Raw genomic sequence first — 24,448 nt, forward strand, 5'->3', positions numbered from 1 at the left:
TAGTTTGTAAAATCCAAATTGTACTTAAAATCAAATGATTACCCCATGGTTACTAGCCAGAAACTTCAAGAAAAATATTAAAACTGCAAAATAACTTCTAATGAATTATCTATCTTATAATACTAAACCTTTCTGAGGCCAGAGTCGCAAAACATCCAGAGCTTTCTGGAACAACAACGGATGGAAAACCTTGTACGCTCCACTACCTTAAAAAGAGTGTATTAATCACAATATTAATAGCTGCAATTAATCATCAAATGAAAAATTAGTGATTGCTGACCACTCATAATTAAAAATGGCATATAGCAGTTGCAAGACAAATGTGCTATTGACCAAATGTGAGGTCAAGATGGCTGGATATTGGCCACGTTCTTTTATCGTGTGTTTATGGACTGAGAAATTGAGGTCCATAAACATGCGGAAAAAAAAAGAATGAGACCAATATCCAGTTATCTTGACCTCACAAGCTTGGTCAATTAAGGATTTATTATATGGCTACTGCTTTGGCTTCAAGAAAATTTTCTTGTGGGACATAGCAGGCAATTCCAAATGGGAAAGATGGCGCCTTCAAAGTTCTTGCCCGCTCAGGTAGCCAGTCACAGTACAGGATAATGGACTTGGTAACAGGATAATAAACACAATAGCCTCCATCTGACTTTGAAAATTTGTTTGGATATTTTTTCGTAGACATTATCTGTTCCTCGAAGCTCAGTTTTCCTTGAGCTATGCCCTTGGAAAACTGTTTGCTACTCAGAACAGATAATCTCTGCAGGACAAATATCCTACCATATTTTCGCACCTAATGGAGGCTACTGTTTATACATCCGTATAACCATAGCCATATAATAAAGCTGGATATTGGCCAAGTTTTTTGCGTTTTTTAAGATTAAGGCACAGACAGGGCCAAATAAATGATGACAAGACCAGTATCCAGTCACCATGACCAAACAAGCTCAGTCAATAAAGGTTTAAGGAACATGACTATTTTTTACAAGACACAGCAGCAATCCCAATGCAAACAAGACTGTCCCATCTTGCTCACTCAGGTAGCCAATCATAGCACAAGATTTGATTCATGTTGCTCACTTGCAGAGCTAGCGAGATAATCAAATACAACAGCAACCAGGACTGGAAATAACAGTCGCTCATCGGACATTGTCCGACCAAATTTTAAATATGTCCGGCCAATTTCACATTATGATCGGACATGATGTCCGAACATTTCACCAACACCAAGTTATTGTTCATCCATAAAATTTAGTTAAATACATCATAAAAGGCACAAAATTACGACAGATACGGTCGGCAATGCGGCTAAAATTTCATCTTTGGCGACCAAAAATTCTGGTTTAGCCGACAGCCAAAAATACGTCTGCGTTCACCGGCGACCACAATGGCGACTACGTTTCTCTGAGTTAACGATCAATAACGGTTATTTTCTCAGACATTTTGTCTTTCCAGAAATACATGGTCAAAGATCTTTGCTTCCGTAACATTCAATATAAGAAAAGAAGGCAATCTATCCTTTTGCTTTGCCATGAAGGATTCCCTCACATCAGAAAACTTGCAAATGGCTGATCCTGTTTGAAATCGCCCTATAATGCATTGCAAACCCTTGAGGATTGAGTACGTCATGTATGCCTACAGATTGTGTTTCTTGTAATGCACGAATCTTTCGTGGACATCACATTAGCTACATATACAAAATTAGCGGCCAAAAAAGTCTTGGAAATTTTTTCTTTACAGATTTTATGCATTGAGTTCTTTTCTGAATAAAATTCCTACTTGATTTTTATCACTTAGTCGCCAAATGGCTACTCAAGAATTTGTTAATTCTGACAGTTTGAGGCATATCCTGGAGCCCATTATGGGCTCCTGCCATATCATATTAAAGGAGGAAGTGTTCATCTTTCCTGTACTTGCCAAATAAAGTACTCTTCAGAAATTGCCCTATTATGCATTACGTGCATTGCTATATGTTGTTAGCCCTTCATGTATGTACCCTAGAGTCAACTTTGGTCAGGAGCCCATTACTAGGACCCTGCAACCCCCATACTAAGCCTATATCATGGTATTTTTACAGACTGGTCTATTTTTTAGGCTTCTTTTCCCATGAAAAAGGTCAGATCCAGTCTATGTGAGCGCAAATCAGTAAGGAGAAAAATGGCAGCTTCAGGTGGACATGTCAACCTAATCTTCCGGTGAAATTATAAAGTCTGTGCTTGTGATTGGTCACTGAGGTTTCTGCGGGGGCTGAGTTTGCAGTAAATTCAAACGAAAAATAGATGGGTCTACAAAAAGGCCAGGAAAGGAATAATTGGGGTAGTTGCACACTCCTAGTGATGGGCGCCTGCTAAAGGGACACAGTCAGCTGGAGCACATGCGCATTAGATACCATTTCATAGCTAATTTGCATATCACACAGACACAATCCATACTGTTTTTAACCAAATATGATAAAAAAAAACATCATACACCAAATGCAAATATGGTGGACCACTCGGTCAGTGCCTGGGACAAGTCGCATGAAAGCAAGGCTAGTCAGGCTTTCATGTTTTGTTTTGACAATGCTTCCCCAGAAAAGTCTTGCTTCGTCGTCAGTCTGGTCTTTTTTATTTAGCTGTGGCTACGAGCTGCTGTGTTTCTGAACGCCACGAGAAGGGATATAAATTTTCCACCATTCACCTCTTAAGCTTAGGGAAAATAGTGGATCAATGCAATTCGTTGAGACAAAGGAAAGGAGTTCACGATCGCTGCAGGAACTAAAGTTTGTTCGCTACATTTCACATTAGCAGATCTTAGAAAAATCGTTTAAATGACGAGCTTATGTGGTGTATGGTGGTGTTCCAACACGATTTACATGGCCAGTGCCTTCCCCAAAGTAAAGAAAAGCTCCTCTTGAAAAACATCCTTTGTCTCAAAGGAAGAAGTTGAATTCGCGTCCACTGGCAAAGAATCGCACGAAACAAATACCACAGTGTAATAACCAAGTGAATGAACTTCAACTGCCCCCATCGTTGTATCTAGTGAATGCTTTGAGCCAAATGAGAAAGACTTGGAGCTAAATGCAGTCACTTACACATTTTCTAAGATCTTCCAACCCGAACGAACAAACTTTAACAGTTCCATCGGTGATCGTGAACTACTTACCTTTGTCTGTTTTCCCCGAGAGGCGACTGCGGAAACGAAAAAAAAAGAAACACTTTCTCTGTTGTGGAAGATTTCAATTCCTTCTGGTGGCATTCAGGAACACAACAACTTATAGGGAGGGAGACACAAAACCAGACCAGATCGACGACAAAGCAAGACTTTTCTGGGGAAGCATTGTCAAAATAAAACACCAAAGCCTGACTAGCCTCGCTTGCATGCGACTCGTCCCGGGCGCCAACCAAGCGGTCTCCCATATTTGCATTTGGTGTCTAGGATGAAAAAAAGCACACCAAAAAACAGACTTTTCAATAAACGATTGAAAATCAAGCAAAACACTACCAAGATTGAAGCGGATTTCTAGATCTACTTTGATTTGAGGTGAGGTGAACTTTTTTCAAAGTGAGAAAACTAGTATCCAGGTCAGCACAGTCCCAAAGCTGACTGTGTCCCTTTAATGGTAGCATTCAATAGCAAACTAAGTGCGCTTGAAGAACATATAATCAGGAGATAACCACGAGAGATCAGTGCAGTTATCTTGTAGATAAATAATGGTAATTGAACTGAGTGGAGTGCAATTTGGTCTGAAATCATACGCGTGATTTCAAAATTGAACGAGCGCTGTGCACTCGTTCGATTTGAAAATCACAAGTATGATTTCAGACCAAAATTGCACGACACGAAGTTCAATTGCCACTTTATTAGATCCATTTTGAAATCGCGCAGTTTTATTGCCTTAAATTTTAGATTTTTGGTGTATTGTTCCAGTAGCCGGTTTGTCAAAAAAAAGCGGAACCGGAAATGCCTTACATCTCATTTAGTATGCAAAACGATGTCATGTGACGAAAACTCATTCGAGCATGACAAAGAAACAAGCAGTTCTGATCTGAAGTCAGAACGAAAATAGTCTACTTCAGGTGTAAAAGTTCAATTCTCGTTGCCTGAATCAATTATGGAGGGCCTTCCTTTCTTCTGTGGTTGAGGCTGAGACTTTTCATTGTCTTTGGGGAAGGAATTTGAAGGTGCATATCCTGTGTAATTCTGTGATCGGTTTCTTTTGAGTTGTGAAACTCCCTCGAGTGCACGATGCCCAGTGGATAGTACGTTTTTTTTTCTTTTAAATACCATTCAATGGCATGATTTTAAGGGGTCCAGCCCGTTATCATCTCCATTTCTTTTTGTAACCTCAGCGTAGGACTCAATACTCAGGACCTTGTCAAGTTCTTGCGGCGCCAATTGTTTTAAGATATTTCCAAGATGGCAGGACTGACACCGGCTTCGTAAGTTGTTCGTTCATTCACTATTTTGTGCAGTGTGGCGTATTTTGACTATGTTTATTCACAGCGACAGAGTTCAGCTCTTTTGTTGCTTCGTTTGAAACTACCGGAAACCTGGAAACATCTACCTTCTTGAGATGGCTCTGAATTTGTTGTTGTGTGGTTTTCGTTTGTTTATGTTTTACTGGACTCAGTATCATACGGATCTTGAGCAGATGTTGAAGAAAAATCGCCAAAATATTCGTCAAAATGGACACTGAAAGTTGGGAACTTCCATTAAAGTAGGTCTTCAGCCTAAAGGAGCTCATAATCATCATTCAGAAACTGTAATTAATTAAATTCGTCAATTTTTTTGGAAAAAAGCTACAATAACAACAAAGTTTTGGCAATAGTAGTTCTAAAATTCTCCACACAAGGGCTTTTTGCCTTTCATTTTCCTGAAATTTATTGATTACTTCAAACTAATCTTGAAATCTGATTGGTTGGTTTGTTTTACTGTCCTATTTTCATTGGCTGAGAAAAAGATGCGATTTAGAGCAAAAAATAGTGCGATTCGTGAAAAAATCGCACCACTGAGAGCCAATCAGATTACAAGGATAACCAGTGATTTCAAAATGGATTTAATAAAGCTATCTAATCATCATAAATGATAAATAAATCAAATTTACATGCAGTTTTGAACGATTTGTATTGAAAATCTTTACAGTTTGCTAATAAATCTTATTATGCTAATTAATATGCAAATCAGTTATGCAGATTAACGTTCAGTCAAAATGTTAAGATGTCCGACCAAAATGAAGATTTGAAAGGACCCATGTCGTGTTAAAGAAGAAAAATTTTTTCCAGCACTGCAACCATCTGAATACTATGCTGAAATTTGAAGATTTTCAGATCTGTCAAGACATTGCTGTAGAGTCATTAAATTTGATAATCATTAGCAAAATAATAATAAGTACTTTTCTCACCTGGTATTTGTACCAAGACTATGTAAACATTTGCTGCCAAAACACAACTCTCGAGTTTAGGTCCAGCATTTGACGTCTGTGAGTTGAGAAATCAATACATGTAGTTTTAGTCTGCACACAACGAAGAGTTTATATATGAAGAGTTTGTAGGAGAAGTCTGACCAAACAAAAATAAACCAAAGACCTTTTACCAGTAGATTTTGCTTCCCTGTGCAATAAGTCCCCTTGTGCAAATACTACAACTGTATTCCTAATTAAAGAATTCTGCAATCCCTAATCACTAGTAAACGTTAAACTTGAACATGGGTACTCAAAAGCTACTATGAGAAACAGGGAAAACTATACAATGTACATGATCTTTTACCTTATCACAGGACTCAATAAAAGAGTGAAGCACTGAAATGAGGACCCGGTGAGAGAAATTGTTCTCTGAAAGAACCTTCCATAAACCTGAAAGAGATAATGGATTTTTTTGGACATCGTTACTCCTAATTTTCATGGCTCCATGTATTACATGAACACTGTGGACAAAAAAAATACTCTGTTTATCATTTTTATGAGTTATTCAAGCAGAAAAGCAGTGGAAGTTTTGAAGATTCCTATTTTTTTTTAATTTTAAGGAGTGTCATGTTGAAATAAGTACCTGTATGACCAGCGCCTGTTAAAGGGTCTTTAATAGACTAAAAGACTGGCAGTCAAAAACACCCAGGCTTTAGATACACTTTTGAATACCCAGAAATGCACTTTGGTCAACCTGAACAGCACTGTGGTAAAACAGGCAAGAGTGCTTACAGTTAGCTGTCAATAATGATAATGGTAGCTGCGATATATACATAACAAATATTTCCACCTCTTTGCTGCCAATGCTGTGGTAGTCTAATGGTTTGTGGACTTGTGTGCAATAGACCCCCCCCCCCCTCTCCTCAGGAAGGTACTTCCTAGTACTGCGCTAATAGGGATGTGCCACCAGACAGTGTTCCAGATAAGTGAGGGGTCTTGGGTCAAAAACACGACAAGATCAGCTACGCGACCTGATAAATTAGTAGAAAAATTATAGCGCTTTTGGTGGGAACATTGGAAATTGACCCATTAGAATTCCTTATTGGCACCCAACCTTTAAAACTTACCTGGAACCCTGACCGGATGGGGTCACATTTTCACAACTGGATTGACTGTAATGGGGTTGAATTTTCAGTAGAGTTACCAGAATGGGGTCGCATATTTTTGGGATTTTGGATGTAAAAAAGTTCTGGCATGCAGGGATTTAAAAATGGGATGATTCGCAACCAAAAAAACTGTAACCGTTCTACATTCAGCTAAACAAATGTGTCACTTTGCTCATAAAAGGCTTTATAAGGCAAATATATAAACAGAAAATGACTAAGTTGGGATCACTAAAACAGACCTCATCACAGTTTTCGACGCCATCTTGATGGGCAGGCAGTGTTCAGAAATTACAGTGTTTGTATGGGAATCCAATGGCAAATAACTTTTTCCAAAATTGAATTTAACACAATTTGTGAATCAAAATGTTAAAATGCTAGGTAGAAGATTGTATTCACCAAGTTTGGAGGATGTAGCTTGGCTAGAAGACGCTCAGTTAATGTTTTCTAATTTTCCATGCATTTGTCTGTTATTTTTTTCAGCGAACCGCGTCTAGACGTCCATCTACCCAGCCAAATTTTACAGACAACTGTACGGAAAATTAGAAATGGATGGATTTTTATGGCTTTACCAGGAGTGATTTTTTAACGGTTTTTTATACGTATTTTGTTGTTAAAAGGGGATGTCAAAGTTGAAGTATCATTCTTGGATTAAAGTATACTTTCGATCCCACTTCCAAAGATACCTGGCTAAAGAATTAGCTGAAGAAATTTAAGACGGTTGCTTGTGAGCCTTTCATTCTGTACATGCTTTCGTTGCTGTGTTCCACGTTGATCGGTTATTGCTACCTCGAGTTTTTCTGTTTTACGATGCACAAAATAGCCAATCTCAAATCAAAAGCACCTGGCGCTATAAACCAGACGGTGAGAAACGTAAGGTTACCTTCATTCAAACTGCCTTGACCCTCTGCAGCAGTCCATAATCTTGAAATCACCAAAAGCTCTTGTAGTTCTCGAACAAAGCATCCACAATCGAAAATGTTTTCTAAGACCTCAGGAAACCCTTGAGACTCAAGAAAATCAGAATTCCACGTTTGATCAGCCCACTCTTTGCGAATAGATGAGATCTGAAGGCCATTACAAACTGAAATTGTTCGCTCTGTTATAGAGAGAGCCATTTTAGAACGAACTGGATCCCGCCTTTTTTATCGACTTCAAGCTTGGTAGCCGCTACCGCGACAACAACTAGCACCTCTGGGATGAGGTAAGGTTGACGACTGTACAAATTTTAACTTCCTTTTGTTCATATAGTGTAAATTATTTAAGGCTAATCATATAGGAAACTACAGAAAATAGAAGAAGAATTTCTAAGACATGAAAATATCGCAATAATTTTAGAATTTTATTTTGTTGAAAGATGGAAAATCTCAGTTGCCTTGCCACTTGAATCAGAGATATACACGCTTTTTTGGAATTTTTAAAGAAATGCTCAATAAAATATTATCATTTTCAAAAACGTGGTACTCCTTTGTGTACTAAGGTGAAGTTAAAAAATTGTCTTCGGGAAAGCAGAATGTAAAACACTTCCTCTCCCTCCCCTCCTGAGGAAATCTTTTGCATTGTTGCCACGTGAATCTCTCATCGAGGAACAAACATCATATCAGCTGAGAATGGATTAAAACATATTTTTGAGAATCAAGAAGAGGTTTCCAAGCTTATCGCCGTTATCCTTTTGATTTTGCAGTGAAATCGTTGCTTTTTACTTCAGCTTCCCTTGGCAGAAATGGTGAAAAAAGAAGGCGGTAGTTCGGGGGAGAAACGACCAAGCAAGTCCAAAGATGGCGGATTGAGTGATGATGATTCGAAAACATCTTACAAGAACCTTGCTTTTCTTTGTCTGATGATTTTCCCATCGCTATTCTGGCTTGTGGCCATCGGCAGTGATGTTGTTTCTAATCTTGGCTCCGTGTTTGGGAATAGTTTGAAGGCTCTTTCGATCACCATCTTGTTCGTGATTCCAGTAATCGCAGGATATTTCATCAAACCGCTACGAGGGTTTGTAAAGCTGTTGATTCCTGCACTGCTTGCAGTGCTTCTCCTTCCCACCATCCAAGTGTATCTGTGCTCTCCACTGGAAATGAAGAACGAGAACATCGGAACGCAGTTCAGTTTGAAAACAACTGCCGCTGAATTTCTTCAACGGGCTTGTGAAGATATCTGCCTAAATAACTCTAAAATTCCCTCCTCGTATTCTCTGACCCTCTTCACACCGAGAGTTTCGCTGAAAGTCAAATTCAGCCAAATTGTAGACTTGAACTTAACCACATCGGCTATGGTTGGAGGGGAAAAACTTGCCATGGCAAAAATCGTACTGTTGAAATCTTGGAGAAGTGTGAAAGGAAAATATTTTGCTCTTAACATAATCGCAAGGGTACCAGTTAAGATCAAGAAATTTCAGGAGAGGTTAGCAGCCGAACAAGGAATGATTTTGTCGGGTAGAGTGGAAAATATTCCCGCTGAACTTAAGAAGCTTCGTGGTGAATTGGAAAAGCAGAGATATTTTGTTCGACCCTTTGTTTTGGAAGTCTTTCGGGCCACACCAATGGAACAGTGATTAAAGTAAGAATTTTAAGGATCGTAGATCTTTTAGCACACTCTATGAGATACTGTGTGAATTTATTTTACAGAGATCACCTCCCCCAGGTTCATGACACCCTTCCAGAACTTGTTTTTACGTCATAGATATTGAGATGTATTTATGCATCAGTAAGTTAAAGGACCAATAAAATTATTTTGATATAATAAAATTCAGTCTAAAACAATAGACCTCAGTACAAGGTTCTGGGGAATAACTACAGAGTTTGTGGTGTTTATTCCCCAGAGCCTTGTGCTGAGGTCTATTGTTTTAGACTGAATTTTAATATATCAAAATTGTTCTATTAGAAACCACAAATAAATGATATTCCATCTGTGAATGAGAGCTCTTTTTCAGAGTGGGAAGATCAGATAGGAAAATTGTCAGCTCAAGTTCATGGTATTTGGACCAGAATGGTGATCGAGGTCCCTGCAAAATGACAGAGGCTTAGTTACCCTCCAAGGGGTAGGCGTGAATTTTTTTTTTTTTTAACCATTTCAATTGCACCAGGATTTTTTTCTCTTTTGTATATATGCATGATATTTTTTTCTCAATGTAGGCATGCCTTTTTTCAGCTCAATCAACATGAATGAATCTTTTTTGACATTAGTTGTATACATGAATTTTTTTGGGGGGGGGAGGGGGGGGTGGTAGGGACAAGTGGGCTTACAGGATATTTTTCCAAATCACTGTTACCCTCCTCACAAGTCTAATGGTCCACCCCTGACAAGAGATGGTGTAAGGGAACTAGGTTTTTTCTGGGCTTCTCAAGATTTCTCAAGGGGTGGATCTAGAGGGAGGGTGCAGGGGATGCACACACCCCCCCCTCCTGAGATGACATCTTCTTCATATTCGCTTTTAAAATTTGTTTTACATCACCAGTCAGTTACACCATTCCTTAGTGGTGATCTCTCTCCTAAGAAAAATCCTGGATTTTGCAATCTTAGCAACTAAGTAGCCATTGCTGCCGCTCTAATCTCTATACCAGGAGGTGACACTCTCCCTGAAGGTTTCTTATTAGCATTTTGCGAGATTGATACCATAATTCACCAGTGTTTTTTCCTTGGGTTTTTTTTTTTCAGGTATGTTCTTATAATTGAATCAGAAAAGCAGGTTAAAAACCCCCACTCACCCCACTCTGCCACTGAAAATTATTATAAATAAAGCATTCCCAGACCAAAATTTCTTTATAAAACTATTTATTTACAAAGTCACACAATTTTCACCTTTTATCTAAATATGTGTCTTGACTGACAAAAAATAATCACCAACTCAGTCATGATAAGAAGTGTTCTACATTTCTGTCTCAAGAAAATCTAGTCTCAAAATAAATATTTTTTGCCACACTAGCATAAGTATTTATAAAAATATTTCCCCATCCAAATAGTTATCTATTTTAGTTATATAACAAATCTATATTTACATCTGTGGTCCCCTTCTAGGAAAATAATATTATTATTATATAAAGCAGTCTCAAAAAATAGATATGATGAACTGTAACAAATTCTAACAGCATTTTGAGGATATAATTATTATCAAAGTTTTCGTATTATTGGATGCATTGCTAAACTTGATTATTGTTTTCACTGTTAGGGATGTAATATACTATGATTCCAAACAATCATGAAATAAGTGAGTAAGTTACCTAAGATGTACAGTGATACCACAAACACTGTCTTACATAGCAGGATGAATTTACTAAATGGGGTGTGGAAAAATTCACTACCTGCTCAGTGTTTGAATGAACTAATGGAATGCTAATAAATACCAGTAAAATGTTTGTAGGCAACATCTTGAAAATCTATCTCAGGCTAATTAACAAACATTAAATAACTTATGCATGGATAGGCTCACTGGTATTACTTCCCGGTACACTAAAACTTGGCCGATTATCAACAACTCCCTCAGGTTTCACTTGCGGAGCATGAAGCTTACTGATATGACGAGACAAGTGACTAGGGTTGTTAAAAGCCTTTGGACATTTGGAACACCGATATGGCCTTTCCCCTGTGTGTATAAGAATATGACGCTGTAAATTGCCAGAAATTGAAAAGCACTTTGAGCAATGAGGGCACTGATATGGCTTTTCCCCCGTATGAACTCTTGTGTGAATAACAAGTGCGCTTTGTTTGCTGAATGCCATTTGGCAATGCTGGCACTTAAATGGTTTCTCGCCAGTGTGGCTACGAATATGCCTAACTAGCATTTGAGAATCATTAAAAGACCGAACGCAAAACTGGCATTTATACGGCTTTGTACCTATGTGGACAAGCAAATGTTTCTCAATGGACTGAGAGTCACTGAAAGCACGTCCGCAATATTCACATTTGAAGGGCTTCACTCCAGTATGACTGTAGGTGTGCTTTTCCAAGCTCGTATTGTCATTAAAGCCTTTGCTGCAGTAGTGACACTTGAACGGCCTCTTTTTGCTGTGCACCAGCATGTGACATTGCAGTCCATCTGCACGCGTGAACGCTCTAGAACATTCAGGGCACTTGAATGGTTTCTCTCCAGTGTGGGTGCGTTCGTGTGACGTCAGGTGTGAGTACCACTGGAATCCCTTTCGGCAGAATTTGCAGGTGTACTTTGCATTTCTCCTCCTGCCTTTTCTGGGAAGTGGGTTTCCATTTTCATCAACATTGGGAAAACCTCCAGGAGAGCGGTTTTCCTTCTGAGTCGGACTGTAGGCCTCATCATCCCCATCAACTTCGCTGTAGTCCTTGTCCTCGTCCTCCTCCTCTTCTTCTTCCATTTCATACTCTTCCTCTCCATCCCACGTGCCTTCACCATTGGAATGTGCAAGAGCTTCTTTTTCAGAAATGTAGACACGGGGAGCAGCAGATTCCACCTTCACAGTCCATGTGCCCTGTTCAGTTGGCGGCCCAGCCTGGATGCCATAATCTCTCATGACTACAGTGTATGAACCACTTTCGTCATCTTGTGGTGAACCAGGAGGAGTGATAACACAGCTGGATTTGTTCAGAGCAGGATTGTGACCAGGAGATTTGGTCATCCTCTCTTTGCACTGGAGTTCCGGGCTGGCACTCTGCTGTGGGTGGCTCTCCTGTGGGGAAGAATTGTCTTTGATTTCACGATGAGGCATTGCTGTTTTTCTCCTCTTTGCTCCCTTTGGTGGCTGGTTTGATGGCTGGCTTGGCTGAACCATCGTAGGTACCTCAGTTGCTGGAACCCTGTACACAGGACTGCGCATAAAGTCTGGGGGTGGTGGGGCGTAAACAAACTTTTGTTTGTCTTCACCATCAGGGGTATACTGAGGAGTAGGTGGCTGGCTGGTATTCTCAACAGGGTATGGAAGCGATGGTAAATGCACCGGTTTCTGATCTGGATACTGCTGCACAACTGGTAATTCAGTTGGAGGTCTATTCACTGGATAATAATGGACTGCCACTGGAGCTGGCTTTTCAGCCTGGTACTGTACTGCTGGAGCACTGTGAGGTGGGTAATAAGACTGAGGTGGTCTCTCGTGTGGATAGTGATGTTGAGGAGAAGGCACTGGCCCTGAAGTTGTCTGCCCTGGTGGTGCAGGCTGGCTGGTGGGCACCTGCTGGGTAGCTGGTGGATATGGCAGCTGTGCAGGTATAACATGAACTGGGTAGGGGGTCTGGTTTGGTGCCACTTGATATTGGGGTGGGTACATTGGTGGTCTTGTCAATTTCTGATCCTGTGGAGGGTATGGATGTTGCCCTGGAACCATTTGATTTGGCACATGGTAGTGCTGAGGTTGAGGCGGCCCCACTGCTTGCACAGGGACAGGATATGGCTGAGATGTAACAACTGGAGGACCAGGAGGTGACAACTGTTGAGGCGACACTGGTTCTGACTTCGTCACAACATATGGGGGAGCGGAGACTGGCTGAGCTGCTGTGTGAGGTGGATAAGCTTGTGATCTAGTGATTCTTGGATCTGGTGGAGGGTACGGCAGAGAAGCCACTGGAGCATTACTTGGCTGTGGTGGGTAACCAGGCTGAACCATTGGCGATGGCGGCACAGTGTGAGCTGCTCCTGGGCTAGACATCATTCTTGGTTGATACACAACAGGACCCTGAGGCTGTTGCTGGGGCAAGTGATGCTGAGTGTGTGATGGCCCCTGTACCTGTGGTTGATGGGGCATGGCTGGCGGTACTTGTGACTGTGCTGGGGGCTGTTGTGGTACCGTGGGAGGAGCCTGTTGCTGATATGTAGGCTGCGGCTTGGCCTCACTGTTATTTCCCACTGGTGCATATAAATTAGGAGAACCTGACACCTTCTCAAGAATAGCAGCTCCGGGGACAGCCTGATATTGTACTCCATTGGAACTTGGAATAGCATACACCGGGAGGTAATGGACAACAGGTTTCACAGAAGATACAGAGGTTTGCACTGGTGCTGTCTCCTGAGGCAATGGCTCTTTTCTCTGGATGTAATTTGTTGTTGCTGGAGAAGAAGCTGGTACATTAGCTGCAGACACATTTCCACGGTAATCTTCATTTGGGCGATGTGAAGGCACAGCTGGGCTATTTCTTGATTTATCTGGATAAACAATGTCCATCTTTTGCCCGATGGAGTGAACTTCGACGATCTTTACATTGTCCAAGCCCACGTTGTTCACCGTTGGCGCCGCTTCGTGTCTCTCGCGCGAGAATTTGCCGCCAGTCTCTGCATAATTAAATTGCGTTGGGCTTTCTCGATAGATGGCCTTTTGATATTCAAATCGTGTGGACTTTTCTTGACATCTCGCTGAATGCGTGGGCGGATTGAACTGATAGTCGCCGTGGGGGTTCCCCTGAGATTTGACTTGCTTGCAGTTTGCCGCCGCTGCATAATTATGTTTCCTTTGATGCGATGAAAAAGTCGTCCGAGGCGCTTGCCCGTCATGCGGAACGTCCCTGCGCGAACTTGCGTCGTGGCCAACTCCTTGAGGCAGTTCGCCTCTCCCTTCTTTGGGTTCTTGAGCAACTTTGTAGTAATAAACTACGGACTTCTTCGGGTTTCTCTTTCGCGTTTTCCTCGATATAACTTTGTTTCCCGCGCGTGAAATTTCTGCGACGGCATTTTTGTTCGAGACGTAAACATCGGCTTGGCTGAGACGCGAAGCAGCACTTATTTCCCGTTCGTCTAATTCTGCTTCGCTCTGCGAATGCTTTCGCTTAGCATGGAGACTAGAGGGCAGTAAGTGAGGGTCTGTAGACGATGAAATTTGATCCTCTGGTCTCGATGAGTGCACGATCTCGTTGCTCTGGGGATCTGTGAAAAAAAATCAAGTGACAATGTGAGAGGGAATACCGTTACTGGAAATAGCTGACCGAAACGGCGCGTTGGTTCTAACCCCAACTTACACGGAACTGAAAAGTTTTCCGATTCTTGTCAAAAACTAGTACTTGTACTTGGATAAAGAAATGGGGCATTTTTGAGCTGTAAATCGCATTTACGAAAGGTGAATAGCTCACTCTAAAGAGGCGCTTCATTAACTATTCAAAATCTGAGCAGTAAACAGAAAGCGCGCGGTAATTAAGTTAGAAGCTAACAAACTCTCGAAACAAATTTCTCGCAGAGGAATGCGGTAGAGATCTTGTAACATCTTCCGCTCAAATATCTATCTTAGAAACTGTGGGTAAAGATAAGCTGACCTTGCCTAGGTTCGAATTTTGATCAGTTAGTTAAAACGCTAAATCCAAGCGAAATAATACTGTCCCCGCGCAAACTTGCTCGAGTTTACAAAAGTTTGAAAATATCCGTCTGGCAAAGAGTTCCTAACTAATCACACATGCCGGACTTTCGAAACTACCGGAGCGAGATGACTTTGAAGTGAAGGAGAAAATTTCGAAGAAGTTTGCCCGATAAATTCACGCAACATCGAGGCGTTTAACTCACCAGCAACTTCGTTGGAAAATTGTCCGTGTTGGTGTTCGAGCTGAGATGCCTGTTCTTCCTCCTTCTTTTTCTCCTTCTTGGCCTTGATTAAGAACGCTCGCGGCATGATGGCAGCCTCAAAGCTGGAGAAAATCCTACTCCGCGATTCCTGTCGTTGTGCTTCACTTCAAGGACGATGACGAATGCTGCCGTTAAGCGCTCGACACACTGCATAAAAGATATTAGCATGTGGCTATGAGATACCACATCAGTATTCAATGCTCATTCGACAGGAGAATTCCGCTGGGTGACGTCACATGGCTGAAATATCATGAATGTAACTCCCCCGTCAATTTCACCCGGGTTGTCGTGTGCGACCTGCTTGCAACATGTAAAACATTTCCTACAGGACGGCAAAATCATTTGCGGTTGCCGTCGAAACAATTCGGGATAACCAAATGGCGTCGAGTGACGGCTAATCGAGGGAAGGATTATCAAAAATAGCGAGAAATTCCACCACATGAAGCACGAGTCAATATTAGCTCACTGCCGCTACCCCTATCGGGGTCTATTTTTCACCGGAAGTAAGCGATTACGCTACGCTTCGGCGCTTTGAATTCCGCTACTACATTTCCCTCACGGAATTTTTCCCCGCACGTGCGAACTGGCGTTTGGTGGAAAGTTCTTCAATTTCTCAACTCGAAGACGTGAGCTGGCCGCAGCTCAGCGCTTCGAGAGGCCGAGAATCTGTGTTTTAACGACTATTACGCGCTTGAATTCCCCAGTGTGTTCAGGAAAATTTACATTATTTTGATCTTCAACTTCTGACACGTGTTATCCCATTCACCTCCGTTGAACCGTTGCTAATTTTTTGACGTCATTGCTTGCTCCTATCAAAATAAGCTAAAAAAGTAGGGAAACTAAATCCTACACTTCTGTCCCATTGCTAGAAATAGCTTTGTCGTAAATGAAGAAGCGATTGCGAAAACAAAATCCGTGCAGTCCATTCCGAATTTTTCAAGTTTCGGGTAATGAGACGACCGCATAACAAGCATTGTTTTCACTTCATAAGGGGCAAATTAACATAACTAGTTTTTCGAGATTACTGTGAACAAACAACTTTGATTCTTTTCCTCCTCAAATCAACCTATAAATAGCAGTTTTGGTGAAAGTTATTTTATCAAACGTTTCATCTGAGAGTGCCTCAATATTCGTTGACTGGATATGGGCGCCGCAGTTGAACTTCGTCTACTCGATATATCTATGTGCCCTTTTTCGTTCGTTTAGTTTATTATTCAGCAATTCCATCAAAATACCCCGTGTTTGTTTTCTACTGTTATGGAAACCTTTTGAAAACCGAAAGCCCGCCCCTTCGAAACAACCGACCTCTTTTTTATAGTCTCAAACCTTCAAGCTCCTTTCGTGGCAACTTTCAAAGCGATTATTGTTGCTCTCTTGTGAATATAGCGTTCTCTTTTGCCCCTCAAACCAATATTTTCCGTTAACTTGATAAGAGATAACTGGAGATAACATTTTTCCCAGTAAAATATGCATTCTTTAGTGGCGTCCTTGTGTTTTTGAAAGTTCCTGGTTTTATTCAAATTACGTTTCCCACACACTCGCGGAATGTACTATAATTAAACTAATGTTTAAAGATGAGGCTGCTTAAAAGCTTTCTTGTTTAAAACATTGTGTAGTTTAAATGTCTTTTTTGACTTCACCTCTGGTTGTTCAGATTTAAATAGCTAATTGAATACCATTTTACTTCCTGGGGTGTTTTGGTGCGTTTTTTGTTCAAGATTACACTCAGTTTGTTAAAAGAGGAGGTTTCATCAAACACAAATATGATCACAAACAATCTTTTGTTACAAATGTCTCACAACAAACGCAAAACCAGCTCACTCTCGAGAATATCAAATTAAATGCTTACTTTAGAAAACTATGGCATATGTGCATTGAATTTATGCAGGACAAGGCACGTTTCTTCAAAAACTCATCAGATATTTGAACTCGAAACAGCGGAAAACAATACCGGTTTTTATCCGTTTTTACCTCTGGGTACAATGCAATTAAAATGCAAAACGGAAAGAGTTTTAAGTCAACCGTGAAGAGGGGCGGAGAAATGAATTAGAGAAAGGTCTGAAAAACAGCTTATTTGCGAAAACATTACTCCAGTGCGTTCAGCTCGAAAGCGCTAGAATCGGCCAGCGATTTGAAACTTCGAAAATACCGGCGTTGATTTTGATTTAGAAGCATTGTATAAGCGCGCTCTGTGGTTCGTAAGTCTATTGCTTAGGAACCAACATACCACCAGTCCGGCAGGGTGAGTTCATTATATATACAGTCCATCTTCTATTGTTATCAGGACTCAAACATTAGGCGTTCAATATAATAGACATTTGTACTGGAATCGGCTGCCTAGATACGGGGAAAACAATCCAAAGAGCTTAAGATAAATCGTGAGTTTCAGGCAACTTTGAAACGATCTCATTGTGGTTAGATTGCACAAAATTGATGCTTTATCTGTGCGGATGATGCCACGGGTAAAGCATTGCCTTTGGCAATAGCGTACATGTGTCTCGATGAAGTAATCATACACACGTACAGCGCCGAGCGAAAACAATGCAAATCTAATAATTCCGGCCCTTTTGACCTTAACTCCTCCTACGCGAAGGTATTTCGTGCGAAATAAATTTCCGCTTTGAAACTAGCGCTGGGGAATGTTGGCAATTTCAGCGAAGAAGTCACTTGTTGCACACACTGCACACAAGAACTAACAAATTAAAAGCAAGACTGGGGATTCTCCTGAAATGTGGGTGACGAAAACCGTCAATCCCGATGTTATTTTTCAACCTACGCGTCATTAAAAACAAAAAAGTCGCAAAACTACTGAAGCACACAATTTCTTGACGCAGTTATATTGCTGGTGATTTGCATGAGAATTGGGTTGGGTTTTGCATAAAATTTTTCATCAGTCGTGCATTGCTGCACTGTTTGTTTTCTTGTCATCACCGATTGAGAAAAATCCCTCGAAAGTCGGAAATCGGAGCATTGGAACGATTCAAGATTACACCTTTGATAGTTTTCTGCGAAAGTGTGAAAACACTGAAGAAGAATCTTGCATCGTCACTGCGCACTTCAGTGGCTTCCATCAGTGGGTGATTAAAACCCCATTTAAAGTCGGAACCCTTTTAAAAACACTGACGCGCGAAATCTATTTCAACACCTCATTCAAAACAAATTTGACCCTAAATTTATTTACAACCCTATATTTTTTTTAAGGAATCCTTTCGATTCATCGCTTGGAGAAACAATACCACACGATATTTTGTGACCCTAACAGTGGTATAAATGAAACGGTTGTCTGATTTTTTTCTCCAATATTCGCAGATAATTTTTTTTTGTGTTTACTCGATTATTGACATTCCTTACGGAGACGCTTCGTCCGTCGAAATTTTAAAAGGAATTTTTTCAGGAGGCATTTGACGCTTTTGTTTGAATCAACGCTGGTAAAGAATAGCATTATTGTTATTTTTCATCTTCGGTTGAGGGGGTTTTGCGTCAGTGAACCGTTTATAATCCACACCAAACGACAAACATCACGGATGAAAATACATGCGTTCGAAAACATTCCCAATATTTCCAGATCATTACTCTTAATTGTAACGAGCCTGAGCACAGATTTAGCTGTTTTGTGGAAACAGTATTCCAAGTCTGAAGAAAGAAAAAAACAGTATTTCCTGAAATGAATTGGACGCCTCATCAAAAGGTTGCAATATCGAGAGAAGATTAAATAGTTATTGTGGACATGGACTTTCCATTTAGCTGCTTTCAAATTTTTCTACCCACGCTGGGAAAAATGCCCATATCAGAAATCTCAGCCTCGATTAAACGTTTTGAGTTACAAAATTGACGAAAAGTGCAAACATTTTGTGGTTTACAGTGAAACTTTTAAATTCCTACCTGCTATTTTCGTTTTGGCTCCTTGTGATGTAAAATTCCTTTACACACTGGGGTTTATAATTGTGTGGAAAACAACATATTTTGATTTGAATTTAGTTCGAATAGTTGAGCCTCGCTAAATTAAGATTTTTGGTTGAAATTTTACGTATTTGGGCTAGAAGACTGTTGCTCTACTCTCAGATAGTTGTCTGAATCTTTCAACTCGCCTGACATAACAGGGAAACACATTCCGACTCTAAAGTATTAAAAATGCAACTGATTTTCTCAAGTCAAAGCAAGTTAAATCAATGCGGATGTTCTCAGAATTCAAAATGTAACTTAAGTACTCTGTCTCTGCCTTTTTCCTCATCCAAATTTCCGTTTAAGATCATTGTTAGTTTTCCTTAAAGACATATTCGTGCAGACAACCTGTCTTGCATTATAAGAACGGCTTGGGTTCTTCAAAATGCTAATCCAATACTTCCATTATTTTCCGTTTGCTCTTTGAAATGTTAATTTCAAGTGATCTTTTAAGCTGATAACCTGAAGGAACCTAGCGTTAATTTTCCGGTTAAATGTCATAGCGTTGAGGCTGGTTAATAAACTGTTTGTAAAAAGGAAACGGCCGCTTGCATTGTTGAGACACTAATTAAACGAGCTTCTTTACATTTAATAGACTGCTCGCGGGCCTTCATGGAAAATCTAGAACGTTGTACGTTATTAACTGTACCGACACATTTCAGTTTTGTATCTTATAATTATAATAAACAGAAAAACAGAAAAACCCGTAGGCATATATCCGGACGAAAGAAAAATGGCAAATAACTTAAACGAGAGAAATTGAATTGAAAACTTTAAACATGGCTTGGTATGTCGTGCAGACAAAAACCATTTCGTGCGAAAGTCCTAAAGCAATGTTTTTTGAAAACATCCAAGCTTTTGAAAGGGCTGTTATTCCATCTACATGTTACTGACCTCCTTAGAAGACAGGTCAAGTGGAACTAAAACAAACCACAAATGAGTTTTCTTATGCCAAGCCCTCGTCAACTGTGAAAAAGTTGAATTTAATGTTGTAATCAGTATTTCGGTTAGAAGATGTTTGTGTGCAGATACTTTTCCGTCCGGGTTTGAATTTTAAACTTTTGATGTATGGCATGTTTTTAGAAACAGATTGTAGTAGAATGACAACACAAATATAGGTCTTTTGTTACTTTGAGCTACTTTGGAACCTCCAAGTGAAATTACCCATGCGGAGATTTTTTATGTTCATCTCGAACTCTCGGCGAATTTACGAAACTATGAATAATACACTCTATGGCTCTTTAAGTGCAACAACGATTTAAAACCCGGGGATAACATTAGCGTGGGAATACACTGACTGAAGCAGAAAGTAGATTGCATCTTACGAGTTTCTTCTCGCCTTAGCATTTTTTCCTGTTTGCGTTTTGTTTACAAATGCCCCGGAGCAATTCGCAACGGTTTTATTAATCGGCGTAGTGCGATTATGAATGGTGGCACCATGCTTTCTTCCCTGCTTTATCAGTGCAAACAGAAGCAAAATATTTATGTCGGCGCTCGATCGGCGCCGCTCGCGCAGCAATAGGTGCTACACCCAATTTTCAATGCGATACCGGCCCAAATTTTTCTAAAGCTACTCTGAACAGGGATGACGTGACCGTAAACGGGCCAAAGTTTCGCAATGTGGGACAACTCGCCATAGATAATTTCACTGAAGAAGATGGATTGGCTCCTGTAAGTAATTGCTACGTTTTGTTTCTGCAAAGTGAACTGTTAGGAACTCTATTCTTTCAGACACCCACCACCTAAGCGTGCGAAGTTTGTGCACGGTCGTGCAATATATTTTTACGCGGGCTATGGCAATATGCGCGTTTGTGTTTTGTTCACTTGTTCATAGTTAAATACCATACTTCAGTACTCTCTGGAAATAACAAGATACATTTATAGAATCTCCACTGGAGCAGCCCTGTGAAACCAGACCATCAAAGTAATGAGAACGGGCAGTTTGTCATCCGCGCTTATTCGACCTAATTATTCAACTCCCATTTGTGAGTCCTACAGCGAACCCAAGTCAAACAATCTAAGCCTTCAAACTCTCGAGATTTGTGTATATAACGTTAAATCTCGGACTCACCCCTCTCCCAATTACAAGCTCCCCCTCAGCTGTAGGATAAATTATATAAAGACTACAGAAACGCAGGTTGAGCTTTAAATTGTGCGGTCTTCGAAAGCCGCGGTCAGAAAAGCGACAAATGAGTTCATTTATATAACCAAAAAGAACGACGAACGCAACTTGAGGCAGAATGTGAACCGTTCTTGAACTCTTGTGATTTGTGCATGTCTTAGGGTTTTATGGCGGGATGTTTGCTGTTCGACCCACGCAGCGTTTGTTTTTGCCCGGGTTTGATTTTTACGAAAGATCGACTGCAGCTGGGTGAAATCAGCCATAACGGCTTCGTTGTCAAAGACATCTGCCATCTTTGGTTACCGGTTTGGAGAACAGTTTAAACTCAATACCAGGCATACCTAGCGCAGTTAGCAGTAAAAAGCATCAATTTTTCTAGGTATTTTATTATAGCGTGGAAACCTGAACGACAAACAAAGTCAGTATTACTGCTTGGTGCAAATGTTTTGTACTCCTGCTACGAGAAAAGCGCGTGTAGCGCGGGAAAAATCTCGCGTTTGTCGCGCGCGTACATTTTATCGATTTACGCGCTCGAGCGAAAAGTGGAGGAGTGGAAGAATTCATGTTTACAGGGCTGTTAACTGTTTGTATGAGGGGAGGATTTTCAATAAAGTAAAACGGAACAGTAAATTTGTAACAGCTTCGGAAACATGGAGCTAGCTCAGTAAAACTATTGACCGTAATATTCTTTCCCGTTTTCTCTAATGAGTGGAAATTATTTATCCCAGTGCCTACTAAACCGTCATTTTCTTTTAAATTAGAACAACCCTTCCGAAATCAAGCCGAGCAGTTTTTTTACTTCCAGAGATAACACTGTTCTCTGGTGGAATAACTCAGGTTTCGAAAGGTTTATATTTTGATATTTTACTTTCGTTAACAGCTTCTCATTAAAACATTCTGGACTGAGTTTGAAAAAAGGTTAAAAAAGTTTAAAGATTGAGCTCTGATATTCCACTGTTGGCCGAGCGCGTCAGGGAAATTTTGGAAACATTTTATAGTGCAAGGATAATGTTTGCTTTCACGATTTAATGAATGAATTCAAAGAGACGAACGATTATACGCAAGGGAACGAGATTCTAATGAAAGGGCATGAAAATGCCACGGCGAGATTTGCTGTGGTCATATTTGAGAGACGATTTTCTTTTCATTTTCAGGCTTTATCACGGTGCTTGGGCACTCATGGGGAATTGTTTACATCTTATTTCACGGCTCGTAGTTGTATTAACTCAAAGATTTCCCCATTTTAACTTTTGAGAGAGTCTTAAGAAGACCTTTACCGAGGAAATTCTCGTGTCTCGTGTTGGATTGTGTGTAAGCTTTATTCGCTGTCAATTTCCATAGTAATTCAATCTATTTTAGGGGATATATTCAAAAGCAGGCTACGAAATATACCATCAAAGGCAATTATAGAAGAAAAAGAACAATACCATTTTATGTCAGATACCCGGCACATGTGCGCCAAATTTTCGCGCCAAATCCGGGCTCCCATAATTCGCATAATCTATGTAATTATTTTAATTATGTAATTTATTATATCATCTAATTAGAGCTCTTTCTATTTAAGCTACAGCTATAACTGTACGTTGTAAGTTTGTGTAGCAAGATTTAGGAACGTTTTCTATCTGTTCACAGCCTAAATGCCGCATTTTTGAATTAAAACTTCAAGTAATAACAAGCTTTCAGAGCTTTATGGAAAGTTTCGCGCCTAAACATTTGGCGCGCGCGCGAATATTAACATGTTTTGCACGGATAAACAAGCCTCTTTTGTTCTGCTTAGCTTTGCCTTGACCGGCTTCTTATCTACACATTTGAATATCAATAAAAGAGAAAATGGCTTTTCAATTTCGCGTGCCGTGTCATCTATTGAATTTCTTTCAAAGGGGATTAGATCTTTGTATGAAAAACAAAGCTGCAAATTCACAAAGCAGACAAGACAGTTCGTGGGAACGCGCGTGTTCATCTCCTCCATTGGTCCTTCAAGCGGCTCCTTTATAACATCTCGCTGTATGTAATTTTCAGTAAATTACCAAAGGCTATTATATTTCTTGATCGCTTGTATACAAAGGCAGTTCGTTGTTGAAAGCCAAAGGGTGGGCAAATTCGAGACAAATTGCTCACAACAACGTGGACCTTCATATAATAAATCTTCTCTTAATTAAGACATCGTTTGTCTCAAAAATCTCCATGCAATCTTAATTAAATACATGTAGAATTCGACAAGACTACGTACGAATAAAAGGTCTAGACTACAAATACAAAGATAGTTCTCAGTCCACTTCAATTATTTACCAATTAACAGTCATGGGAATATTCATTAACATTTTGCGAGCCGGTCAGTTAATTGTGAGACTGAATTTGAGCGCTTTTCTCAGTGGCTACCGTTAAAAACTAAACAAATTTACTTTGAACGGTACTGCGGGTTCGACAACTACATTCATGAACTACAATTGAAAGTAAAACTACTGCTAAACAATTCTCCCGATATGCTTGGGCGACATTCAAAATCGACTTCAGCTCGTTGAAGCGGACATTTAAGTTGATCATTGAAGTCTGCAGCATCTTACTCATATGGAATACGTCTTATTCCAGGGCGAGTATCTATCATAAGCTCTAAGCGGCACACTAACAGTAGGCGAAGACTGAAGTTACCGCTTTCGATGTCATTCTCCATCTGTGTCAAAAATTTCGACAACTTTTGCCGTTCTCCAACAAGGCACTAGGTCTGTTTTCTTCACAGATTTGCTGTGTAGTGCTTTTGGTCGCCAGTCATGTATTACGCAGAGTTGAAAAATCGTCCTAGAGGGGTTGCAAGAGAGAAAACATCCCACGCCCTTGCTTGTACCGATGTTTTTGTTACTTTTAAGGAAGGAAAGAACTTTGAGAACCTCACATATTATAAGACCTAATGGTAACTCGCCCCTTTTGAACAACATGTGCGCAGATATCTCCTTCAGGAAGGCAGGAAGCAGTGGCGGATACAGACTTTGAACCAAGGGGGCGGGGGGGGGGGGTTGTTTTATTTGCCCTGCCGGCTTTTCTTCCCTCAGTCATTTCTTCTTTTTTCATCCAAAATAAGGGGGCGCCCGGCTCCCCGGACTCCTCCCCTAGATCCGCCACTGGGAAGGAAGTGTAAGAAACATATGCTGACATACACAAGTGTTCCGAATAGCGCGGAAGTTAATATTCCGCGCCTCCCCTTCATAAATTGCTGAGGGGAGGAAATTTCAGTTGAAATTTGTCGTAACAATGATTGTGATTCGCCTTCCCCTGACGCATGGATGTTAAAAAACCTTCTGCGTTTACGCTACATTTGTAGGAAGTAGTTA

At 40.4% G+C, this 24,448-nt stretch overlaps 4 protein-coding genes across 8 annotated transcripts in view; 2 read left to right on the top strand and 2 right to left on the bottom strand.

Moving 5' to 3' along the window:
- LOC110040358 (condensin-2 complex subunit D3-L-like) overlaps positions 1 to 7,723 on the bottom strand; it is a 44,600-nt gene extending 36,877 nt beyond the window's left edge. For 2 of the 4 annotated variants that reach the window (XM_089276991.1, XM_089276990.1), the window contains exons 1-4: positions 7,436 to 7,723; positions 5,754 to 5,839; positions 5,390 to 5,465; positions 129 to 206 (exon numbers count right to left, since the gene is read on the bottom strand). In XM_089276991.1, the coding sequence (XP_089133117.1) occupies positions 129 to 206; positions 5,390 to 5,465; positions 5,754 to 5,839; positions 7,436 to 7,670 (475 nt within the window). In that variant the 5' untranslated portion in view covers positions 7,671 to 7,723. Of the gene's footprint in view, positions 1 to 128; positions 207 to 1,554; positions 1,651 to 5,389; positions 5,466 to 5,753; positions 5,840 to 7,435 lie in introns of those variants that run through there. The other 2 variants (XM_089276993.1, XM_089276992.1) reach the window with 2 other exon arrangements.
- A 391-nt stretch (positions 7,724 to 8,114) lies between these two features.
- Positions 8,115 to 10,916, top strand: LOC110040356 (uncharacterized). The gene has a single exon (XM_020745581.2). The coding sequence runs from the start codon at positions 8,276 to 8,278 to the stop codon at positions 9,104 to 9,106; it is 831 nt and encodes a 276-aa protein (XP_020601240.2). The 5' UTR covers positions 8,115 to 8,275; the 3' UTR covers positions 9,107 to 10,916.
- On the bottom strand, positions 10,310 to 15,134 carry LOC110040260 (uncharacterized). Its single transcript, XM_020745476.2, has 2 exons — positions 14,999 to 15,134; positions 10,310 to 14,371 (listed from the first exon to the last, which is right to left on the bottom strand). The coding sequence occupies exons 1-2, from the start codon at positions 15,102 to 15,104 to the stop codon at positions 10,962 to 10,964; spliced, it is 3,516 nt and encodes a 1,171-aa protein (XP_020601135.2). The 5' UTR covers positions 15,105 to 15,134; the 3' UTR covers positions 10,310 to 10,961.
- Positions 15,135 to 20,559: 5,425 nt separating this feature from the next.
- Positions 20,560 to 24,448, top strand: part of LOC110040286 (glutamate receptor ionotropic, kainate 2-like) — a 31,332-nt gene continuing 27,443 nt past the window's right edge. The window contains exon 1 of one of the 2 annotated variants that reach the window (XM_089276998.1): positions 20,560 to 20,671. The gene's annotated coding sequence lies outside the window, so the exon portion shown is untranslated. The remainder of the gene's footprint in view (positions 20,672 to 24,448) is intronic. The other variant, XM_089276996.1, reaches the window with a different exon arrangement.

The sequence above is a fragment of the Orbicella faveolata genome, unplaced genomic scaffold (genome assembly GCF_042242905.1).
Source record: "Orbicella faveolata isolate gen_17 unplaced genomic scaffold, um_ofav_v1 contig_46, whole genome shotgun sequence".
NCBI lineage: Eukaryota > Metazoa > Cnidaria > Anthozoa > Scleractinia > Merulinidae > Orbicella > Orbicella faveolata.

What these genes read in the sequence shown, in the direction of transcription:
- LOC110040356 (XM_020745581.2), top strand. Translation starts at nt 8,276, where the DNA reads ATGGTGAAAAAAGAAGGCGGTAGTTCGGGGGAGAAACGACCAAGCAAG.
- LOC110040260 (XM_020745476.2), bottom strand. Translation starts at nt 15,104, where the DNA reads ATGCCGCGAGCGTTCTTAATCAAGGCCAAGAAGGAGAAAAAGAAGGAG. An exon ending in ATTTTCCAACGAAGTTGCTG is followed by an intron (nt 14,372 to 14,998) that starts GTGAGTTAAACG and finishes TTTTTTTCACAG; the next exon opens with ATCCCCAGAGCAACGAGATC.